We start from the raw sequence: 22,099 nt of genomic DNA on the forward strand, positions 1-22,099 counted from the left end.
TCAGGGATGGCTGAGTGCTGTGCTCATCCCACTTTGTTCTTGAACAGGATTCAGCCACCAAGCCTGGACCCCACCATGCTGTGCCCTGCTCCAAACATGTCTCTCTGGCTCCTCATCCTCACTGGTGAGTGCTGTGGTTGGGGAGGGTGTGCAGGAATGGGGGATCCCTGGGGCTGTCCCCTGGCAGCTGTTCTGCCCACCCACGGGGACACCAGGGAGGAGCACATGTCCCAGCCCTACTGGGACATCTGGACAAAGGGTGAAGCAAGGAAGCTGGGATAGACACAGGGAGCCATTCAGGAAGACCTTGCCTGCTCTATTGCTTCCAAAGGATTTCCTGCAAGGTTTTGCTTTTATTCCTTTTTCACTCTCTCGTAAACTGACATTGTTTCAGCCTGCTCTGTGCCCTGTCTGACCCTGTCCCTGTGGAGAGGCAGCTATAAGAGCATGGAATTGCCTCCTCTCCTCCTCTCCCCCTTGCCTACTAAATGCATGGCCTTCCCAGACCTTTGAGGGTGCATCTGAGAGGTGCATATCTCTGCTTTACAGAGACAGGCTCATTTTGGGGTCAGCAATATGATCATATAGACTGTCATCTCCCTGGGCCATCTAGGTCAGCTCATAAGATGTATAAAAGCCAAAAATGGGAGAAATATGTGGGGGAGGCCCAGGTCCCACCTATTTCCAGCATTGTACTCATCAAGGATGCTCCTGGGGCCGGTCCAACACCCAGCATCAGAGCATGGCTGCTTCTCTCACTCTGTTTAACCCCCCAGTTTAACGCTGCCCCAAGTCCCTCCTGAGCCATCCTGATGACACTGGGCAGCAGCACTGGGTGGCACTGAGGGTGCAGTTACCTTGCAGAAAGGTTGGATGGAGGCAGACCCAGTTAAAGCCTAAAATGGGAGATCCTCCACCCAGCATTGCCACAGGCAGCAAGGGCTACTTTGAACATGATGTCTTATTTGCTCTCCAGTAAGTGCTGCAGGAGGTGCAGGGAATGAAGGGTGAACCACCAAGGTCTAGGCTGGTGGGAGGTTTCTGAGGAGAACATGGGTTTTCAGTGATGGCGATGCCAAGGAGGACAAATCCAGGAAGGCTCTTTTTCAGTGTAAAGGCTGACAGGACAAAGCAAATACACTGGTGTGAGGTGGTGCTCCAGCTTGCTGCTGCTTGGATTTCAGGGGAATCCAGTTTGGTCTCATCTCCTTCCTCTCTCAGGTCTGCTGGAGGTGATGTCCGTGGTCAGCAGGCTGCACATCGAGCCCACAGACACTGAGCTGGAGCTCGGCCTCCACAGCACCTTCTCCCTCCTGTGCTACGGGGACGGAGCACTGGTCTGGGAACGGGACGGTCAGCCCCTCTCTGCCTCACTGGAGCACAGGGATGGTGTCTTCGTCAGCAACCTCACCCTCAGGAATGTGACAGGCCATCACACCGGAGAGTACACGTGCACCTACAGCCCCGAGCAGGCTCCAGAACCGGCGGAGAGGAAAGCCCTGTACATCTACGTTCCAGGTAGGGAACAGCGTGCCCTTGTCTCCACGTTTCCACAGGGTTTAGCAACTAGGAGAAAGAGGGATTTGAATTATTGTCTTATTCTGTCTTCAAGCACCTGGCCTCCAAAATCCCTCCTAGGAGAGCCCTTATGGCAGATCTCTCTGGCTGTGGTGTGTCTCTGGTATGCCAGCTCGTGGAGGCACCCATGTGTGGTGTACTGGGACAAGTGGTAGGGGACAAAGGTGGTTTTGGGTCTCTCTCACCCTTTCAGGAGACGTTTGACAAGCCCACAGCATAGAGGTGTACTTTACCATGGGGCACATGGGAAGAAGCATTCCAGTAGTGTGGAGACAGGGCCCTGTTTTTGAACATTCCCAGAGGAGCAGAGAGCAGTCCTGGTTAAGTTTCAATCATGTTTCTGTAACCAGTGTTCCCTCTCTCCCACAGATCCCTCCCTAGTCTTCCTCCCCGCAGTCACCTCTGAAGAGGTTTTCATCTTCATCACGGGCTACACAGAGGCTGTCATCCCATGCCGTGTGACCAACCCGCGGATGCAGGTGACTCTCTATGAGAAGAAGGTGGAGAATCCCATCCCAGCTGCTTATGATCCACAACAAGGATTCAAAGGCTTCTTTGAGGACAAGACCTATTTCTGCCGGACATTCGTGGATGACCAGGAGGTGGATTCAGACACCTTCTATGTCTACAGGATCCAGGGTGAGCTGCCATTGTCTCACCATAGCTGTGTGCCTGCTGTGGCTGTTCCTTCAGCCCAATGGCAGGGGACACCAAAAATCTCCCTCTGCCTCCTGAGTGATGGCCCTGATCAGTTTGGAGGCTGGATTTAGTCCTGTCTTTCTCCCACCTTTCCCACAGTGTCATCTGTGAACGTCTCCATCAGCGCAGTGCAGACCATAGTGCGGCAGGGCGAAAACGTCACCGTGCTGTGCACCGTGAGTGGCAACGAGCTGGTCAACTTCAACTGGGATTATCCCCGCAAACAAGTGAGTGCTCCAGACCCACAGGATCCAGGCAGCAGCTCTGGCCTTTGCCCAGCTGTCCCATGGCAATCACTCATCAGTATCCCATAGCAGAATCCCCATGTGGGATGATGCTACTGCTGCGCAGGGAGGTTTGATGGGGATATCCTTGAATTAAGGCTGTCTCAATGGACTCTCATCTGTGCATTTTCCCTGCCCCTGTGGCAACCAGACTGGGGTCCTCTACCCCTTCCAAATCCCTCCCTGTCAGCCTAGCTTTAAAGCTCTAATGGCAGAACATGCTCTTCACTCCTCAGACCTTGTGTCCTGTCTCATTGTGCAGGCAGGGAAGGCTGTGGAGCCGGTGACCGACTTCCTGCCCGGATCCACCCACGAGATCCGCTCCATCCTCATCATCCAGAATGCAGAGCTGGAGGACAGTGGGACCTACGTCTGCAATGTCTCCGAGGGCTACCATGAGAAAACAGACCGCAAAGACATCACAGTCCAAGTGATCGGTGCGTTGCTGCCCACGCGCCCAAAGCCAGCAAACCATGTGGGCATCCCAACAGGGTGTCCCAGAGTGACCCCCTCTCCTCTCTGCACACTCTCCCCTCCTAACCTCTGCTCTAAGTAACCATGGCAAAGAGCAAATCCTCACCCCATGTCACCCCTGCCCACTTCTTGGCTTCAAAGCATCCCTGATCTCCCACCGTGGCTTTTGTGACCCTTTAAGACACTTGAGGGTATGGGTAAGAGCTCTTCTGCACTGTGCAGTGCCAAGGTGATGTGGAGACATATTGTCACCTCCCACCTCCATCTGTCCTCTTTTGTGTAATTTGAGGGGACCTGCCCCATCCCTTTTATGTCCCAAAATAACAGCCACAGGCTGCTGCCCTGTGAGCTCCTCTGCTCCAGTGTGGCTCTGCAACCACACTCCCCTCAGGCACAAGCCTGAAACCTCAAGGGATGGATCTGGAGCTGCCCCACCATTTCTGGGTGTTCAGAGAGTTTTGTTCCAGATCCGTGTTTGTCCAAAGGGACGGAGAGGGGATTATTTCTCAATCTGATCCCCCCTATCCCTTCTGCCTCCTCTCAGAGCGCGGCTTTGTGCGTTTCCACACCCACCTGCCCAGCACAGTGTACGCCGAGGTCCACAAGAGCCACACCATCCAGGTGGAGGTGGAGGCCTATCCCCAACCCAGCATCGTGTGGCTGAAGAACAACAAGACATTGACCATGGAGAGCAGCAGTGAGTTCACCATGACCAGCAGGAACCTCTCAGAAACCAGGTGGGAGCCCATAATTTCTCACTGGGGTGCAGGGAGAGGATACTTCACAAAGTAACCTCCAAACTGCTGTTTGGACACAGTTGGTGGTTGAATAATTTTCCATGAGTGGATTTTGAGCATGCCTCAGGTGGGTGGGAGCTGGTTTCCTCCAGGCATTATCAGTCCCCAGGTACCTTCCCACACCCATCACTCTGGGGCTGTGTCTCCCCCAGGTACCAGACGGCTCTGGTGCTGGTGCGGGTGAAGCAGGAAGAAGGAGGATTTTACACCATCCGGGCTTTCAATGAGGATGATGAGCAGGAGCTGTCCTTCCATCTGCAGATAAATGGTGAGGATGGGCATGGAGATGCAGGGCTGAGGAGTGTGGGAGCAATCTCAGGTGGTGGCACCGTCCTTTGCTGCAGAACCCTCAGGCTGAAGCCCTTATTCCTCTGGCTACAGCTCCAAAACTTTCTCTTTTTGCTGTTAGCATTCAAAAATAAAGCACAACTGATGTGGTGAGTCCTGCCTCATCCCTAGGCTATGGTAGGGACGCAGTACAGTTCACATTCCGTAGTAGAATCACTTTGCCCTTTCATCCTGCAGTCAGAAAGGAGGATTAATTCCCACCACTGTCTTTTGGTTTCAGTGCCAGCCAAAGTGGTGGATCTCAAGGAGAACAGCAGTGCCAGCAGTGGGGAGCAGACTGTGACGTGCTCTGCTGAGGGCATGCCCCAGCCAGAGATCAGCTGGTCTACTTGCAGCGACATCAAATGGTGAGTGGAGGAGCCCGTGGGAACAGCTGTATTCTTGCATTTATTAGAACAATAGACCATTACTTAATTGTATCCTGCCGGCCACACACCTGGGCGTGGTCCCAGCTGCCTCTCAGGTGCCTTTATCCTCCCCCTGGACCAGGTGCAGCACCAAGGGCCAGCCCACCCGGCTGCTGGGGAACGAGTCTGCCGAGATCGGGCTGCAGACCAACGCCACGTACCACGCGGAGCGGCGGGTCTTCCGCGTGAACAGCACCCTGCAGCTGCACAGGCTGGACGAGCCCCTGCTCCTGAGGTGCACCGTGCAGAACTTCCTGGGCACCAACTCCCAGGACATCACTCTGGTCCCGCACGGTGAGGGCTGAGGGAGGTGTTGGAGCCAGTGGAGGGGAGCTGGGCTTTTCTGTCTGTGGCTCCAGCCTGGAGGTGCTGGGAGCCAGGGCTGCAGCCCTCAGAGGCAGGAATAACTGGGTGTTTCTGACGAAAATGAAGCCCCTTTTGGGTTGAGCAAGAAAAGGTTGTTCCAGGGGAAGTCTGGAGCCCTCAGGTCCACTGGCCATGGACATCCTCTTCGCAGCACTGGCAGGGTCATCTCCCCAGGGAGGCAAGCAACAGACCTGAGCAGGTCCTCGGTATCTTGTTATTAGCCCATGAGTCACTAGATGGTGCCACGGACTTGAACATCTGTGTGCTGAACATCCCAAATATGAGGAAGGATGGTCTAAGCCTGGTCCCAGGGCTACCAGCTCTCCCCCAGAGCAAACCAGCCCCTCTAGCTCCTCACACCCTCCCATGGCCAAACCCCTTCTGCAGCAGACCCTTCAACAGGTGGTAACAACCCATCGCTCCATCATCCCTGGGGGGCTGGCCCTGCAAGTGCTGGGCAAGTCTGACCAGGAGGAGAGGACAGAGGTGGTCCCCACACAGAGGAGAGCTCAGAGTCAAGGTCTTGGGGGAAAGAATGTAGCAGAAGGGGGGCAGTGACCTGAGGGAGGGAAGGCAAAGGGTGTGGGGACACTTGTATTGCTGTCCCCTCCTTTCCCCAGGCCATGCAGGGATGGAGGAGTCTGACTGCTGTCCCTGTTTCCATTGCAGCCTTGCCGTTCAAGGTGGTCATCATCTCTGTCATCCTGGCCTTGCTGGTCCTCACTGTCATCTCCCTCATCATCCTGATCGTCCTGTGGCAGAAGGTAAAAGAAGAGAGTGGCTCTAGGCTGACACAGTGGCACCCCCACATTAGGGTGGCTGGGCCTGATGATGTCCCAGCCATGCCAGGGGCCATGGGCCTCCACCAGTGCCTGCATGCCCCTGACATTCCCAGACTACATGGGAAATGAGGCAATGGCTGCAGGGATCAAACACTCCCTAACAAAGCCCACCGACATCCCCCATGGCTTCTCTGACCCTCAGCCTCTCAGGTGTCTCTTTTCCCTTTGCTCCCTTTTCCAGAAGCCTCGTTATGAAATCCGCTGGAAGGTGATTGAGTCAGTCAGCTCCGATGGGCACGAGTACATCTACGTGGATCCCATGCAGCTCCCTTACGACTCCACCTGGGAGGTGCCCAGGGACAAGCTGGTGTTAGGTAAAGGATCTGCAGGTCCCACTGATGTACCCCTGGGGCCCTGGCTGTCTGGGGGCGATAAGTTTTGCTTTAGGATCTCCAAAAGAGACCAACACAGAATAGACACAGAGATCCCTGGAGATATGATGTGGTCCTTGAACAGGGGGACCGTCTAGAACCATGGTGGGAGGCCAGCTGCCCACTTTGGCATGAAACACTGAGTCATTCCTGGCTACCATTTCTTGCTGCTGGCAGTTCTGGAAAACAGCCCCAACCCCAAATATCACAGCTCACGGCCATGTCCGTGCCCACCAGGACGAACTGCAGCAAGACTGGTGTGGTTTCAGAGGGGGGCCTTGTCTTTTCCAAGCTCCTCTCTTCACCTCTCCTCCAGAACCACTTCCACCTTAATTTTCTTACTGTTTCCTTGCAGGACGCACTCTCGGCTCTGGTGCCTTTGGTCGCGTGGTGGAGGCAACAGCCCATGGCCTGAGCCATTCTCAGTCCACCATGAAAGTGGCAGTCAAAATGCTCAAGTGTGAGTTGTCCCCCCACAACCCCTTTCCGCCATCCAAAAAGCCACAAGACCAAACAGTGCCATGCACTTCCCTCCTTGCCCTGCTGCTCACACCAGCTCTCCCCAACAGCCACAGCCCGGAGCAGCGAGAAACAAGCCCTCATGTCTGAGCTGAAGATCATGAGCCACCTGGGACCTCACCTCAACATTGTCAACTTGCTGGGGGCCTGCACCAAAGGAGGTAGATGAGCCCTGAGCACCCTGTCTCCTCTTCCTGCTGTCCTGGGATGTGCTGAGGAGAACTGTCCTCAAACAGAATAATTCCTGTTTTCCGGTTCATAATGATTCACCCTTCCCCTAAGAAAGCCTTGTGGGGCTCTGAATGCCTTTCTTACAACCTGATTGAAACTGGGAAGGTATGTGTCAGTTAATCCCCACCTCCCTCCACAAACACAAACTTCAAAGGCCAAAAACGCTCAGTATCAGAAAGATGGCTTTTCCCCCTGTCCCTGCCTAGGCATCCTGCACTCTGGTAATGTCCCTGTGGGATGAAATTCACTGCTGTGGTGGCCCAAGCAGGGCTGACACTGGTGCTCTCTCCCTCCCTCCAGGACCCATCTATATCATCACCGAGTACTGCCGCTACGGGGACCTGGTGGACTACCTGCACCGCAACAAGCACACCTTCCTGCAGTCCTACGGAGAGAAGGCACGGCGAGAGGCAGAGCTGTACGGGAACACCCCCAAGGAGGACCACGTGCACAGGTACCTGCAAAGCAGCACCCTCCTCCACCCTGGTGCCTACCCCACCTTGACCCCATAGATGAGGGAGGCTGCCACTGCCAGGAAGGATACCTACATTTCCTCCAGACCAGAGAAATCCACACTGGCCCAGCACTGGGACACAGCTGGCTGCTCTGTTGCCTTGTCAGACCAGCTCACATGCTAACCAGCCACCTCCAAACAGCTCCTGCAGTGGGCAGTTAGCAGAGGCAAACTGTGTGTCCTGGAGTCTGAGTTTTCTAGCACACATGCTGCCTGCTCCATGCCAGTTGGGAATATTCCCTCGCATCATTAACTTCATTGGCGTAGCTATAGCTATGCATTGAGTACAGAGACACAGGGTTTTCCAGCATGTCTTAAACATTGGAGACCTCTACTCTGTGTTTTCAGGGCAGGCTGTGCTGCTACTGAGCCTAAGAGAGAAGTGCTAGAAGGAGGGCTGTTGCACAAGAGGTGCCACAAGGAAAGGGTCCTTCATCTGGTTGCCAGCTGTAAGGGGTGCAGGCACAAGCAGCACAGAGAAATAGTCCCATGGGAAGTTAGAAAGCAGCATTTCCTTCCAACAAGCCAAAACAATAGTAAAATAGAGCAGTGTTACAGCTTCCCCTTGCCTTTCCTGCTTGAAGGCAGCCGAGATCCTCCTGAGCACTAGGCATAGAGCCCCCAGCCTGTGTGGATGTGCCCCACAGCTCTGGACTGTGTTGCAGGTTTCCCTTGCCCAGCACCTGCATTCTAGAAGGCCTCAAAGTGCTGCTTCCCAGATGCAGTTGTTGCTCACCCATGGGAGAGGTGCTGATCCAAACAGGGAAGATTTAGCTGTGGACAGAGGGTTATATCCTGCTGACTCGGGTCAGCCTTCTCCATGCAGTCCTGGCCAGCCTGGGAATGTGCACAGACAAGGTGGAGGGGGTTGCCTGCCCACCCTCCTGCCCTGGGGGCACCTGTGGAGCTGTGCTGAGCCAATCCTGTGGTCTATCATGGAAGGTGAGCATGAGAAGGTTCAGCCTGTGGGCAAGGACATCTGGAGACCCTCAGGGGAATACAGCAGGGTTGTTTGAAGCCAGCACTGAGGACTCTGTGCGTTAGGTGGTAGGAGTTCTCCAGTGCCATTTGCACATCTTTGCATCCATGTTTCTTTCCCTCCTCTCTGGGACATTGCAGTGCTGGGGTTGAGGGCTCACAAATCACTGCCCCCATCCCTTGTGTCTCCTCCTCTTCTCTGGATCTGAACAGCCTCTTTGCTTCCCCACACAGTCACCTCTCCATGTCTGTCGAGAGTGATGGGGGCTACATGGACATGAGCAAGGATGACTCCCTGGACTATGTGCCCATGTCTGACATGAAGGGTGAAGTCAAGTACGCTGACATCGAGTCCTCTAACTATGGCACCCCATATGAGCTGGACAGCTATTCCCCCTCAGGTAACAGCTTGGCCACAGCCAGAGGGAGAGGTGCTTTGGGTGCTGGATACCTCTGGGATTTGTCCAGCAGTGGTGGCAGATGCCCTCACAGTGAGAGCTCCTGGCTTTGCCCCTTTGTTGCTGGAGGCAGGGTAATCCCCAGTGTGTCCTTCCACTGGCAGGAGACCCACCAGTGTGCTGGGTAACCAACATCCATCTCTGCTTGCTCTCCAGCCCCTGAAAGGACAGACCGGGTGACACTGATAAACGAGTCTCCGCTCCTCAGCTACATGGACTTGGTGGGCTTCAGCTTCCAGGTGGCCAATGGGATGGAGTTCCTGGCTTCCAAAAATGTACGTGTGCTGGCGGGTCTGTGGTGCCTGCTGTGGTGGAGGCCAACAGTGCTCTGCCATGTCCTGTGGTCAGCTCTGCTCGCTGTCCCTCTGCCCGTGCCAAACTCCTCCTGGGAGAAGTGGCCGTGCAGTTGAAGAGCTGCTGACCACTTCCTTTGGAAACACAGCTCCGGGGATCAGCATGACTATATTTGCATGTGACAGCTTGCCCTGGCTCACGTCGAGCTTCAGACCTCAAATTCCCTGACTCTGTGCTCCTCCCCAGCCATGTTCAGCACAGCTGTGGCATTATATCATCCCTATTTACCAAGATGACCAAACTGATAATCTCCCTGTGCTACAGTACAAGGCACTCTGCAGCAGACTATCTACTCTTACTGGACACCCCTATTTCACCATGTGCTCTGAGCACCCCAGGACTCATCAGAAGTGCTTGTTCAGTGGAAATTAAGCCCCCGTAGAGGACTAAGCTCTGGGATTTCCTAAGGTCTGGCTTAGCCCAGGGCAGGCAGTAATGCAGCTGGATCGTGCGAAGCATCGCACAGGGCAGGGCTAAGAAAAGGCATCAATGGCATCAATGACGTGCGGAGAGAAATTCCTGGCTCTCTGCCTCCAGCCAGACAGTTTGATCCCTAGCATAGTCAGTGCTCCCCTGTGGAGCAAACCTCAGGGCTGTTCCTACAGAAACTTCCAGCATGGTGGCATACCAGGAGGCACAAGCTAGGCTGGTGTAACTCTGATGTCTTCAGACTGCTGGGTTGGATTATTCAAACTGATATGAAAACACCCCTTCCTTGCCAGCCCACCAAGCCCCCTTGCTTGGTCAGTCCCTGGCAATCCCCTCTCTGCTGTTCAGATTCCCCTTGCCAGATCTGCGTGTCTGTTGCTGTCATGGGGGCAGCAGTCCAGGCAAGCAGTGAAAATGTGGTAGCTCTGCTAGTGGTTGAAACCTGATTGTCCCTAGAGGTGGAGAAGATGCCTGAAATTATGTGAGGTGACTCCTATGCCCGCAGCCCCAGGAATGGGCTAGTGCTGGAGCTGGGCTGCTTCCTTGGGCTGTCTGGGGACCCCTCTCAGTGACAGTGTCCTCTCTCCCTCTGCAGTGTGTGCACCGGGACCTGGCTGCCAGGAACGTCCTCATCTGTGAGGGGAAGCTGGTGAAGATCTGTGACTTTGGTCTGGCGAGGGACATCATGAGGGATTCCAACTATATCTCCAAAGGCAGTGTGAGTACCAGGAGCCATGCAAGCCCCTTCTTCCCTGAGCTCTGGGCCTGGCACCTCCTACGTGGTCCCCCTGTGAGCTACCTGTCCATTGTTGTGCCCAGAGGTGGTGACAGGGCAGAACTCCTGGGAAATGGTGTCAACCATCCTGCACCTCACATGCTCTGCACACTGTGGAATAGCAGAGGTGCATGCCCACACCTCCTGGCTCTTTACAGAAGAACCTGAGCAGCAGCAGTAGCAAAACCAGGGATTGTCCCCTGTACAGTGTCCCCATCACTGGCAGCAGTGCTGCATCCCTTCCCTGCTGGCTCTGAGCGCTGTCCTGAGCTGCAGGCAGGAGGAGGGCAAGGTTAGGCAGTGTGGCAGGGCTGCAGTGAGTCACTGGACACTCTGGGAAGAAGTTCACAGAATTCTGCTCTAACCACTAGACCACAGAGTAGGAGGAAGTGTCTTCCTGCAAACAGCTACTTTCCAGAGAGTTGTCTCCAATCTTTCGAGGCAGGAGAAGATGAGGCTTTAACTGAGGTTCTCCAGAACCTCCCCTGTGACTTCAACAACAGCACATCCACTCCAGTCCTGTGGCATTTGGGAATATGCAACCCCAAGCAAAGCAAGCCATGTAATTCCCAGAGAAACTGAGGCTGGGAAAGCTGAGAGAGGAGTCATGCCCCTTAAACTCCCCTCTCTATCTAATCTATGGACTACCTAACTTCTCTCGTGTTTTATCCCATTTGCATGTGCTGTCAGACAGGCACTCAGGGTCTGGGCAAGGAGTCCCTCCTGTAGAGGGGCTGAGGTTTTTGGTCCAGCCTGGGCACAGCTTCTTTGCTGTCCAAAATGGGAAATGAAACTGAGCCCCTTTGCAATCCTTCCTGGAGATTATTTTGGTATTCATTGTGCAAGCAAATCCCAGGAGCAGCACAGCCAGTGCTGCATACAAGCTGGTCAAGTGAGGTCTCCTTTTATGTATCACTCTGAGTAAGTAAGAACAGAAAAACGCTGGACATAGCCTTTGGCTCTTTTCTAGTTATCCCTTAGCCCTCTCCAGCCTGGTCTCAGGTTTCCAAAGTCCAGATAGGCCTGGACTTTCTTCAGGAGTCTTTGGTCATGTTGTGCAAATCAGTGGCCTCCTCAAGAGCTGGGAATGCACACCGTGACGTGTGTGCATTAATCACGGCAGGTTGTGATGGAAATGGATGTAACACACCCACTCTTTCCTCCTGCCTGCTGGGTCCATTCTGCACAAACAAAGAGGCAACTGGTCCCTCCAAGAACTGGCTGACAGCAGATGTCAACAAATGTGTTGGGCTGACAGGCAGCTCTGAAGGGTCTTCTTTCCTTGAAATTGGGTGTCAGGCTCTTACCTGTTTAAACAAGAGCTGTAGATGCAGCTGACTCTCTTCTTATTTCATTTTTTATTTCCTCTTAGACCTTCTTGCCCCTTAAGTGGATGGCTCCAGAAAGCATCTTCAACAACCTCTACACCACCTTGAGTGATGTGTGGTCTTTTGGGATTCTCCTTTGGGAGATATTCACCCTTGGTAAGTGCCTTGGAGACCATGGTGGTGTCTTTAGGTCTGATAACATGCTAGCAGGATCCCTTCACAGTGACAATAAAAATCCATTTCTAATCCCCAAGTCCCAATCTTACCAGCCAGAGTAGCACTTAATTCCCTGTCTCCTTCTCTCCCATGCTGACACTGGCATTTGGAAGTGCAATGAAACAGGAAAGGTAAATTAAGAAGGAAATTTTCATGTAAAATGCATGTTGGCATGAGGGTGCCAGGCAATCCACCAGTCTGATTTTCTGCTCTCCCTTTATGCCCAGGAGGGACTCCATACCCTGAACTGCCAATGAATGAACAGTTCTACAACGCCATCAAACGTGGCTATAGGATGTCCAAACCCACCCACGCCTCTGATGAAATGTAAGTGCCATGTGTTTGTCCTGAACCTGCCCTACACAAACTACAGAAGCATTTCTGCCTCTGGTTTTCCCCACCTGCCTGTTCACCAGTGCCCTCCTTTCCCCCTTGTCAGCTACGATATCATGCAGAAGTGCTGGGAGGAGAAGTTTGAGATCAGACCATCCTTCTCACAGCTCGTGGTGCTTATGGGAAACCTCCTGGTGGATTGCTACAGAAAGGTATGTCCAAAGGGCCCTGTGCTGGGTCAGAACAGAGCCAGCTGGAGGGACAGGAGAGGGTCAGTGCTCTGAGAAGTGTGCTGCCGTGGTGAGGACCCTCACTCAGGCTTTGGAGACCAGTGTTTAGTGCTGCAGTGCCAGAGAATGTTGCTGTGATTAGTTGGAACAGCCAATGAAGGTGGTTTGGGCGTCCTGGGGACATTGCTGAGACAACCAGCACTGCCAGACAGGCAGCTGGTATCTCAGCAACTGCGGAAATCAGAGCTGGCAGGAGATCAACTGCCTCCAACTGTTTGGTATTTTGGAGCTGTGAAGTAGTACCACTAAGCTCTCCTCAGGAAACGTCCATGACCTATCTTTGGTGGTGTCAGGGTAGCTGAACCCAGCCCCTCTCAGAAAACTCTGGCAGGCAGGGAAAGCAAACACAACACAAATGCGTCCTCCACACTCACGAGACCTTCCTCTTTCTTTGTGCACCTTCCCTGCGAGAGCAGAGGTACCAGCAGGTGGATGAAGAGTTCATGAGGAGTGACCACCCCGCTGTTGTCCGCACAAGACCCACAATTCCTGGGCTGAACAACGCCCGGCTGGCTGCCAGCTCCCCCCCTGGCAGCATCCTCTACACAGCTGTGCACCAGAACGGGGGAGAGAACGACTACATCATCCCCCTTCCCGACCCCAAACCCGAGGCAACCTGCGAGCTCCCTCAGGAGGCCTCCATCAGCCGGGCCAGGTAAAAACACTCCTTCTGGATGCTGTCCTTTCCCCTGACTACCCAAATCTGAAATGGGGGCCTCAAGGGGAGGGGGATGCTCTGCTGGGGGATAGAGCGGTGGGAGAGGAGGAGGGCAGTGTCTCCCCACCTGAGGTGCTGTGACCTGCACGAGCCCAGAGGGATGGAGATGAACCAGAGGAGCTGGGACATGAGCTGAGATAGGGCACCGTGTCACATCCCTGCACATCAGCCAGCACAGGTGGGGACAAGTGAGTGACCCCACCCACAAGGAGGAAGGCACACAGAGGACCATGTTCTGCAGACCCTAACCAGCTGTGTGTTGTGTTTGTTTGAGGGCTGAACAGATCAAGCTGGTATGGCCTGTTCCCCTGTGGAAAGCTACTCAGATAGAGTGAGGCTGCTGGGAGCTTGACGTGCTTCTCAGCTCCTGGGAATCCTCTCCTACCAGGACACTTGGGACAAAACACTCACTTTTCTCTCCCTCTCGTCTCCCTTCAGCTCTGTGCTGAACGAGGCCAACACGTCATCTACAATATCCTGTGACAGCCCCCTGGGCCTCCGGCAGGACGAGGAGCAGGAATCCGACCCCCAGCCAGGCTGCCAGGAGCCAACCACAGGACACCAAGAAGTGGAGGAGAGTTTTCTGTAGTCAGGGCTGGGCTGACTCTGCATCTCCTTAGGGAGAGGCCAGCTGAGGGGCTGACCCTCATGCCACAGAGAGCCATGTACATCAGGACATCCCCTCCTGTCCCAGCATTCGTCCTTCCCTCCTTCCCTTCCCAGTGTTGGGTGGGGAATTAAAGACTTTTCCCCATTGTCATCCCCTTCCCCCTTATAAAGAGGTGGCTCAGTGCCAGAAACCTTGCAGATCACTGCCAAATCCTCCTCAGTGACCAAACCACTGCAGGAGGGAGACATCTCATAGACCAACACCTTTTCAAGTGGAAGATGTGGGTTTGATGTCCACAAGAGACGCCACTTTCTGCGTTGCTAAGATGATACTCCAGCCTCTTCCCCCTCCATGGCAATGAGTTTCATCTCCTCTGCACCAGCACTTCTCTGATGGTCTCAGCACCAGCCATGCAGTGGTTCTGTGAAATGCCACTGGGACAGATGATTTGCCTGGAGCCCATTACTGGAGTGTAGAGAAGCTGCAACACCAACCTTCAGCTGCTGGAGGTCAAGAGTACATTGGATTCTCCTCCAAGCACGGCCAAGTCCTGAAGAGACCAGCCAGCGTCTCGGAGGTACTGAATTACCATTTTCCTTTCTTGACAGAGCTTTCTTGACTTTGGGATAGAGCATCACAAGCACTACAGGTACCCACGGCTCTGGGGAACAGCTCTGCACTCACCTATGGGCTGTCACACCCTTTTGTGGAACCCTTCTGTGCCCAGCACGGCACCAGGATGTCCAGTGGGATGCCAGCAACTCCAAATGCTCTCACAATGACTTGGTTATAGAAGCAAAGAGGGCAGTTAATGTTTTTTGTGTCATCTGTGTGGACACTAAGCTAATTATTCTCCATCGAAGATTTAAAGGGAACAATTATATTAATCCACTAGCCAGGGCCAGTATAAGGAAGCAATATGGCTATTCATTAATCTGCTGCCACTAAGCCCAGCTCATCTGCTGGGAAATCATATAACCACGCCAGCTGCAGAATCTTCGTGCCTTATCTTTGGGAAGCCAGGGCTCACCTTTGATAAACTGTTCACCTGAACACCCTTTCTCAGGATGGGAGGTCTCACTGTTCTTTCCTGGCTCACAGCAAGACTATCAGAATGCCAGAACACCAACCCCGGGACAGCTCCAAAGGGAGAGAGGGAGAGAAGCTGGGAAGTTCTTTGGTCACAGCTGAACTGTGTCTCATGCCCTGCCACCTTCTGGGGGTCAGGCATAGCCAAGACTGTGAAGTGTCATAGGGAACCAGGCAGAGCAAGACAAACTGGGGAGGATTCTGCTCTCTTGGAAAGAGTTTTGAAGACTAAATGGGCAGAGACCTTCCTCCTGCTTCTCACCTCCTTCCTCGCTTCTCACAGGCAGGCCTGGGGCTTTTGTGCTCTCAGCTGCACTTGAACAAGGAGACTCAAAGCAGGAGGAACACCAGGCTTTTGAAATCAGTTGTGAATGCCACCTCTGCAGAGGTCAAGGCTGGACCCCCAAATCAGAGGTCTGACACCATTTATATTAGCAGGGTTTTTTTCTGAAAAGAGTTTCACTGTGCCCAGAGCTCTGTTCACTGCATGTCCCCCACTCCCATTAACCCCTTCTTTGCCCTACTCATGCACATCTCTCTGTGCACCCTACAGGAAATGCACAGGCAGGTTTACAAAATCAGAAATTCAATCAGCATCTTGCTGGGCTTCAAAGCCACTGAGAAATTTTTTTTTTCCAAAATATGAAACTTCTGCCAGAAATCCCCAGCAAAACAGCTTCTGTTTTATGTTGTCTACCATTCCAGTGCTGCCATTTATGTGGCTAAAAGAGAAGTAGGTGTTTTGTGGGCTGATGTCCTTGGTAAAATGTGAACATAAGAAATAGCACTTTTATTGGCAGCCAGCAGAGTGTATTTTCAGCCTATGTGGTCAGATTCCCCACCATCCATAGGAAACACACTGTGAATGACAACTGTTTTTCCATGCTCTGTTCCTCCTGCTTGTGATGAAGGAGCCATCTTCTATGGCCACAGTTCAGTAAATGATCCTCACTGAGGAGAAGCAGTAACTTAAGAGATCCTTTGGGTCAGACCACTTTATTTTTCTAACATGTGAGGTGCTTGGTAGAATCTGTGTCACTGCAACTTGAGCCCATAGGATGGCACATCAGATCGTCCTGATAGCCCCTGTCTGCACCAGCTCCATTTTCAATTTGTCCTTCTCTATCAAAGGTGACCAGAAGTATCCAGTACTCCAGGGGAGGTCAGATCTAGACCTCACACAGGGCATTAATAGTTCTGGTCTGTGCTGGTCTTGACTTGCCTGGTGTAGCTTTGGGTAATGCTGGCCTTTTCCCAGCCACAACATACTGACAGTTTGGAGTCATCCTCTGACCAATCTAAGCACCTACGTCTTTCTACACTTCCAGCATTTCTAAGCAAGATACTCCCTGCTGTTCCAGACATTGGGTCATCAGCAAATTTTGTTAAAAAACTGTTATTTTTGGGCTGGACTGACTAATAAAAATATGAAATACTTCTAGCATCAAGAGCAATCTGAGAGAGCTACTTTTACTACCTCCATCCAGCCCAAAGATTTCGCCATCAATTAACCCCTTCTCACCTTGCCTTTGGCCACTTGCTTATTTACTTTACAAACCCTTTTCTAAAACTCCATCTTGTACAGATTTAAATGCTAATTGAATTACTAATTTCCCACTATCAAATAATTTCTACTGTCCTGAAAGAGGAGATCTTTTCCCTTCTGGGGGAACCCAAGTATCCTGTCCTATTAGCTGGGCATTAGCTGCACTTGGATGCCTGTGGCATTGTGCTGCATTTGAAGATTCATTGCAATTATTCTTTGGATCAAAACCTGTTCTGGCTGCTGATGGGATGCTAACCCCACCTCCCTCTTCCTTCTTAAAGTAGGTACGCCAGACTCTTTGCAAAATGGTACCATTTCCCTTCCAGAGAGATATGACCAAATGTTTGTCCTTGGCCCTGTAATTTTAAGAGCCAAGTCTTGCACTTTGTGGTACTTTCCTGTCCTTACCCTATTCCTGCATCATTCCAGCTATTCCCATCACCATTTAGCAAGTTGCAGGGAGCAGACCTTCTCAGCCAGGCACAGGCTGGCAGCTGGGCACAGCCAACATGTTTTGCTAAGCATCCCTCGAAGAGAGGGCTTGGCAGGGCTGGGACTTAACAGCACCTCCCCAGACAAGCTCTCTCCACTTGGGGAGCCAGCTCCAGCCCCATGTTCCCTCTTTCTCTGCTGCCAGCATTCCAGTGCCTGCATGGCCTGGAGAATGAGGGCCAGGAGAAATGGCTGGTTGTTCTGGGCCCATCAGTTTTGTAGCCATGCTTTTTCCAGTGAGGCTCTGAAGGGAACTGGTCCCTCTGGAGTTTTCAGTTTTGATGATCAGCGTTTTCGTTTGGGTGTGTTTTTGTGTTCAGAGGTGGTCCCAAACTGAGCCCCCCATAAAGGAACACACGCCACAGCTTGGGCCCATCTCTAGTGCAATATCTTTTTATTTGTAGATTATATTTTACTCCGCAGCTGTCACATCGTTATCAGCACCAGTATATGCATAATCCTACTGCCAGTCACTATTTCATACATACCTAAGTGTATCCCAGAAACTAATGTGTTACTTTGGTGTCTCTTTCCACATTTAAGATGTTTCTCAGACTGATGTGTGCACAGGTTTTAATCCTTTTGTCCTTCTCGGTTTGAGCGTGTTATTTTTTTAAGCAAGAGCGTCACGTTTAGTGTTTGTTTGTGTCGTGTTAAGAAATCTAGAGCACAGCGGACTTTACTTGTAACTAAATTGTCTCTGTTCACCTGCCAAGGGGACTGTGGTGGAGTCCCACGGGGATGGCAGGCAGAAGTGCAGCGCAGATGTGCAGCCAGAAGGAAGTCAGCCAGAAGTGAGAAACAGCTCTTCCCCTTCTTTCCAGTCAGGGCTCTGGGCCAGGGGAGAGACAGCACCACAAAATCAGGGCACTGGGCAGTTGGGTTCAGCCTGTGGGGAAGCCCAAGGTCTGCCTGTGCAAAGCTGGCAGATCTGGAGAAGGGGATTTCACGGAGTGCTAAGGAGGCAAAACCCCCTGCTCCAACAGAGAGGCACAGGGGAGAGCTCTGGTTGGGCTCAGTGCTTAGCTCAGGTCCCAGGACTGGTATGACCAGCTCACAGTCCAAACCACAGCATCTCCCACACGGGCAGGAGAGCAGTGGGCTGCCAAGCCAGACCTGGGGAGCCTGGATGCAGCCTGGCTGTGCTCCCACTTGGAGAACACAAAGGTTGCCCTTTGGTGGCCATCAGTAACCTTTTGACATCCTTTGCCTCGGGTGGTTGCCCAAGCAGGGAGCAGCCAGGGCAGCTGCAGGTCCTCCCTAAGCGTTGAGCAGCTCCTGGACCACACACAGGTCCTCCCTGCAGCAGATCCCAGCCCTGCCCAGATGCTGAGTGGCCAGCACTGCCTGTGACAGTGGAGACACCACGTTGTCTGCAGACCTGCCCAAAGTGGGCCAGATATTGCTAAGAACCAGATTTCACGGGCCAGCACATGGGTTGCTGGGGTCCCAGCATAGATCCCATGTTTCGCTCAGAGATCTGAAGTCTCTGGGACATGCCAAGATGGATCTAGTTGGCTTTGGCAAAGGCAGGGGACTCCTCCAGTGTGGCTCCAGCAGCACTTTGGAGAGATGACTCTTGCAGGGATAGGAGAGAAGCCAGCTGATGCTGGGAGGCGAGCAGCATCCCATCATTCCTGTCTTTTCCTCCTCCATGGATTGATTGCACCAGAACTGCAAATCTTGCCCGTAGCATGCCCTTTCCCACTCCTTCTGTGCTGGCTTGCTGGCATCATGCTGTTACTCTGCAGCATCTCTGAACAGCTGCAGCACCTGCCTCCATGCTCTGTCAGAAACCATGCTGAGGGCAAAGGGAAAAAGCAGAGTACAGACTAAGGTACCAAAGAGTTATAACATTTTTCTAGGTTTACAGATGTACTTGTAGGATTTGTACTATGTCACATCTATAGCCGTGAGATATTATTTTTATGCTGTAAACTTTTACAAATACTTTTTTTTTTTTAAAAAGAGTTTTAAAAATAAAGGTGTTTTTCATTTTGCAAAGTTCCACCTCTTCTTTCCATTTGCCTGGTTTTGGTTGCTCCCGCTCAGGCGGGGCTGGGAATACAGCTTAACCATGTCGTGGGGGAAGGTTAAGCACGTTAATACTCTGTGCATGACCCCAGTGCTCAGTGAAAGCCAAGCTGGGAGCCGGGTGGAGAGAAGCACAGCAAGGAACAGCTGAGCCTGGAGACATGGTAAGGAAAAGGGGCTGCAAGCAGGGCAGGATCTCTCTGGTAACTGGCCAGCCTGTGGGGCATGTTGCAGGTGCATAGAGGGAAGGATGCTGGGAACTGTTCCCATGTATATCCCCAGTGCCAGGGGTTTGGGCCAGCAGCCCCAAACTAAGGACTTGACATGCTCCTGGGGTCTGTGCTCAGATTAGGGTAGAGATACAGGAGATGCCAGGCTGAACAGTGGCCGGGCTGAAGGAGATGGGAGACACCACAGCACTGTTGATTTTTCCTCATAGTTTAATATCTCAGGGCAGTGGGAGAGACTGGAGGCAGCAGTGGGGCAGGGCACAAGCAGGACATGGCAGTGCACAGGGCTCCTCAAGTCCAACTCTCCTCCCCTCCCTCTAGGACGAGGAATTTGCTGATAACCTTAAAAGATGCGACTCCAAAGTACTGGCTCCCACACCACCACTCCCTCAGACCCACAGGTCCCCCTGCTGCCCTCACCTTTCCCCAGTCACCCCTCCAGGGACACTGATGTGACCCAGCCCCATGACAGACAGGCACCTCCTGAGTCCAGTTTTCTCCTCTCTCCTCTCCAATTAAACTGCTCCTCTAAAAGTGACCCCAGGCAGAGCTGTTTGCAGCTGCTCTGAGCCATGTGCTTGAAAAGCACAGGGTTGCTGTGAAGAGGGATTTTGACCTGATGTTCAAGCATATTGATGCTGACTCTCCTTTCAGGCTGCATGATGCAGCCTCCACTGGCAGCAATTGTGCCTCCTTCAGCTCCTGGAAACCCTTTGTGTAGCCAAGGGCCCAAGGCACCCACTACAGAGTCTGATGCCAGTCACAGCAAGGCTCTCCTTTCCAGCTCAGCCTGTCCTGGGTTCCTGCCTTTGTTCATTTTGCCAGAGAGGAGGTTTGCAGGCTCCCTGACCAGCTCAGGCTGATTCTCCACAGATATGCTCTGAGTCACCTGGCACGGCTCAGTAGGGACATTTTTCTCCAGGAGCTGAATCAGCAGGGGAAAAAAAAAATCACCTGGTCTCCAGAGAGGCTTCAGCAAAAGCCTGGGGTGAAGCAGATAGAGGGAATTGATTGATCTCAGCCCTGAATCCAGCGGGCTCCCACGGCCCGATCCCTGCCTGGCAGGCCTTTTGCATGTTGGAATGCACTGAGGAGAGGGTCATAGAGCTGGAAACCAGTAGGCAGACATGGGGACAACCAGCAGGGCATTTTCCCCATCCCAAAATAAGTCTCCTCTGCAGTGATGAGACAGGCACCTCATGGAAGAGCTCAGGGAAGCAGAGAATCTCAGACTGCAGCATCAAACCCTGGCCTGCTGTAGCCAGGATTTGTAGCTGTTTGGGTGCAGACAGCTCAGCACCAGCAGGACATGGGTGTTCCACACTTGTCCCCAGACTGGTACAGGGCAGTTCATGCAGGCATGACACCATGGCCAGCTGTGCTCATTGCAGGGGAATAGCCCAGCCCTGCTCCCAGCCTGGGAAGCAAGCCCAAGCTTTGAGTGCTCCCAGCCAGGGCTCACAGCAGCCTCCATTCCCCCTTCCACAGCCAGGCTGTGGCTAACCAGGCACTGAGCAAGTCAGTCCTGGCCATCAGGGCCTCCACAGACATCCCTGGGCTTCAAGGGGCTCTAAGTAAGGCTGCAGCTCCTCTGAGAACGTCCCTGCCCCGTGCTCAGAGCTGCCTGGGCACACGAGCCCCATCAGCACTTCTGTGGCTGAGCTGCTGCTTTCACCCACAGGATTTGGAGTGCAGCCTGCAGGCAGGAAGAGAGAGTCACCAAAAAGAGAGGGACCCCAGAAGACAGCTTGTCCCAGTGAGAATCCCCAGGTGTGCTCAGTCCAGCCTGGGGACTCATGAGTCCAGGCTGTCACCTTGGGACCACTGCCCTCAGAGATGCTCTGCAAGAGACCCTCTCAGAGAGAAGAAGGGAGGCTGAGAGACTGTTCCCCTTCTCTGTATTAAACCTGTCTGGTTTAATACTTGTTCACATTGGTGAGTCAGTTATGTCTGAGCTGGCATTTGTTCCTGGAAAAAAAAAACAAAAATAAAAAAAAATTACTTGAAAAGAAGAAGGAGGGAAACAAACATCCTTTAAAAAAGCCCCTTTGGCTTAAAAGGAGGAAAGACTAATCAGGCAGACATCTTCTGTGGCCCAGCTGCTCCACAGCCCCCCAGCTCTGGGCAGGAGCCCCCCAGAGCACCACTTTGCCTCCAGTTTGTGTTCTTCTTCCTTGCATCCTGCCAGGAAAAACTGCTGAGAGGAAACGTTCTACAGCCAAAAGCTGTCTTTCTTTCTCCCTGGACTCCCTCGCGCTCTCCAGCCATCCTCTGGCCAAAACCAAGAGCTCTCTCCACATCCCCATGACTCTTAGTCATCTCCAGCACCGTCAGCTGTGCTCTCATCTCCTGGACCCAAGGCTTTGTCTTGCTGGTGCCTCTCTAACTGCCCCCTTTGGAGAAGCCCAATCCCCTCCAGTCCGTGGTGTGGAAGTGTGCAGGGCGTCCCTGCTGCCTGGCACCTTGGCATTGCACATGCAGATTCAGCAGCCACCTCTGTGCATTTTGGAACAGCGTTCCTCTTTCTGCCCACGCTGGTGTCCCAGTCACCTCCCCACTGCTGGGACAGCTGGGAGCAGCTGGCAGAGCCCCCCGGCTGGACCTTCCTCCCCTGTGCTTCCTTCCCAGCACTGTCAGGTGGTGGCTGTCACTTCCCACCCCAAAGCTGCTGTGAACAGCCCTGAACTTCTGCTGCAGCGTGAGGTTATCCAGAGGCAGAGCAGAGAGCAAGGGGCACCCGTGTCTGGCTGGACCTGCTGATCCTGCAGAGTTGAGCGTCCCTGGGAGAA

General features: G+C 53.1%; 1 protein-coding gene across 4 annotated transcripts in view; it reads left to right on the top strand.

The window, feature by feature from the left end:
- Nucleotides 1–19,038, top strand: part of PDGFRB (platelet derived growth factor receptor beta) — a 31,904-nt gene extending 12,866 nt beyond the window's left edge. For 2 of the 4 annotated variants that reach the window (XM_050312029.1, XM_050312030.1), the window contains exons 2-23: nt 48–124; nt 1,222–1,518; nt 1,948–2,217; nt 2,377–2,504; nt 2,824–2,998; nt 3,580–3,772; nt 3,985–4,100; nt 4,401–4,527; nt 4,670–4,881; nt 5,623–5,717; nt 5,977–6,109; nt 6,522–6,626; nt 6,736–6,846; nt 7,217–7,370; nt 8,643–8,809; nt 9,023–9,141; nt 10,245–10,367; nt 11,797–11,908; nt 12,196–12,295; nt 12,408–12,513; nt 13,008–13,246; nt 13,748–19,038. In XM_050312029.1, the coding sequence (XP_050167986.1) occupies nt 76–124; nt 1,222–1,518; nt 1,948–2,217; nt 2,377–2,504; nt 2,824–2,998; nt 3,580–3,772; nt 3,985–4,100; nt 4,401–4,527; nt 4,670–4,881; nt 5,623–5,717; nt 5,977–6,109; nt 6,522–6,626; nt 6,736–6,846; nt 7,217–7,370; nt 8,643–8,809; nt 9,023–9,141; nt 10,245–10,367; nt 11,797–11,908; nt 12,196–12,295; nt 12,408–12,513; nt 13,008–13,246; nt 13,748–13,898 (3,282 nt within the window). In that variant the 5' untranslated portion in view covers nt 48–75 and the 3' untranslated portion in view covers nt 13,899–19,038. Of the gene's footprint in view, nt 1–47; nt 125–1,221; nt 1,519–1,947; nt 2,218–2,376; nt 2,505–2,823; nt 2,999–3,579; nt 3,773–3,984; nt 4,101–4,400; nt 4,528–4,669; nt 4,882–5,622; nt 5,718–5,976; nt 6,110–6,521; nt 6,627–6,735; nt 6,847–7,216; nt 7,371–8,642; nt 8,810–9,022; nt 9,142–10,244; nt 10,368–11,796; nt 12,100–12,195; nt 12,296–12,407; nt 12,514–13,007; nt 13,247–13,747 lie in introns of those variants that run through there. The other 2 variants (XM_050312031.1, XR_007628571.1) reach the window with 2 other exon arrangements.
- The last annotated feature ends 3,061 nt before the right edge of the window (nt 19,039–22,099 follow it).

The sequence above is a fragment of the Myiozetetes cayanensis genome, unplaced genomic scaffold (assembly GCF_022539395.1).
Source record: "Myiozetetes cayanensis isolate MyiCay16 unplaced genomic scaffold, myiCay2020 scf17, whole genome shotgun sequence".
Classification (NCBI taxonomy): domain Eukaryota; kingdom Metazoa; phylum Chordata; class Aves; order Passeriformes; family Tyrannidae; genus Myiozetetes; species Myiozetetes cayanensis.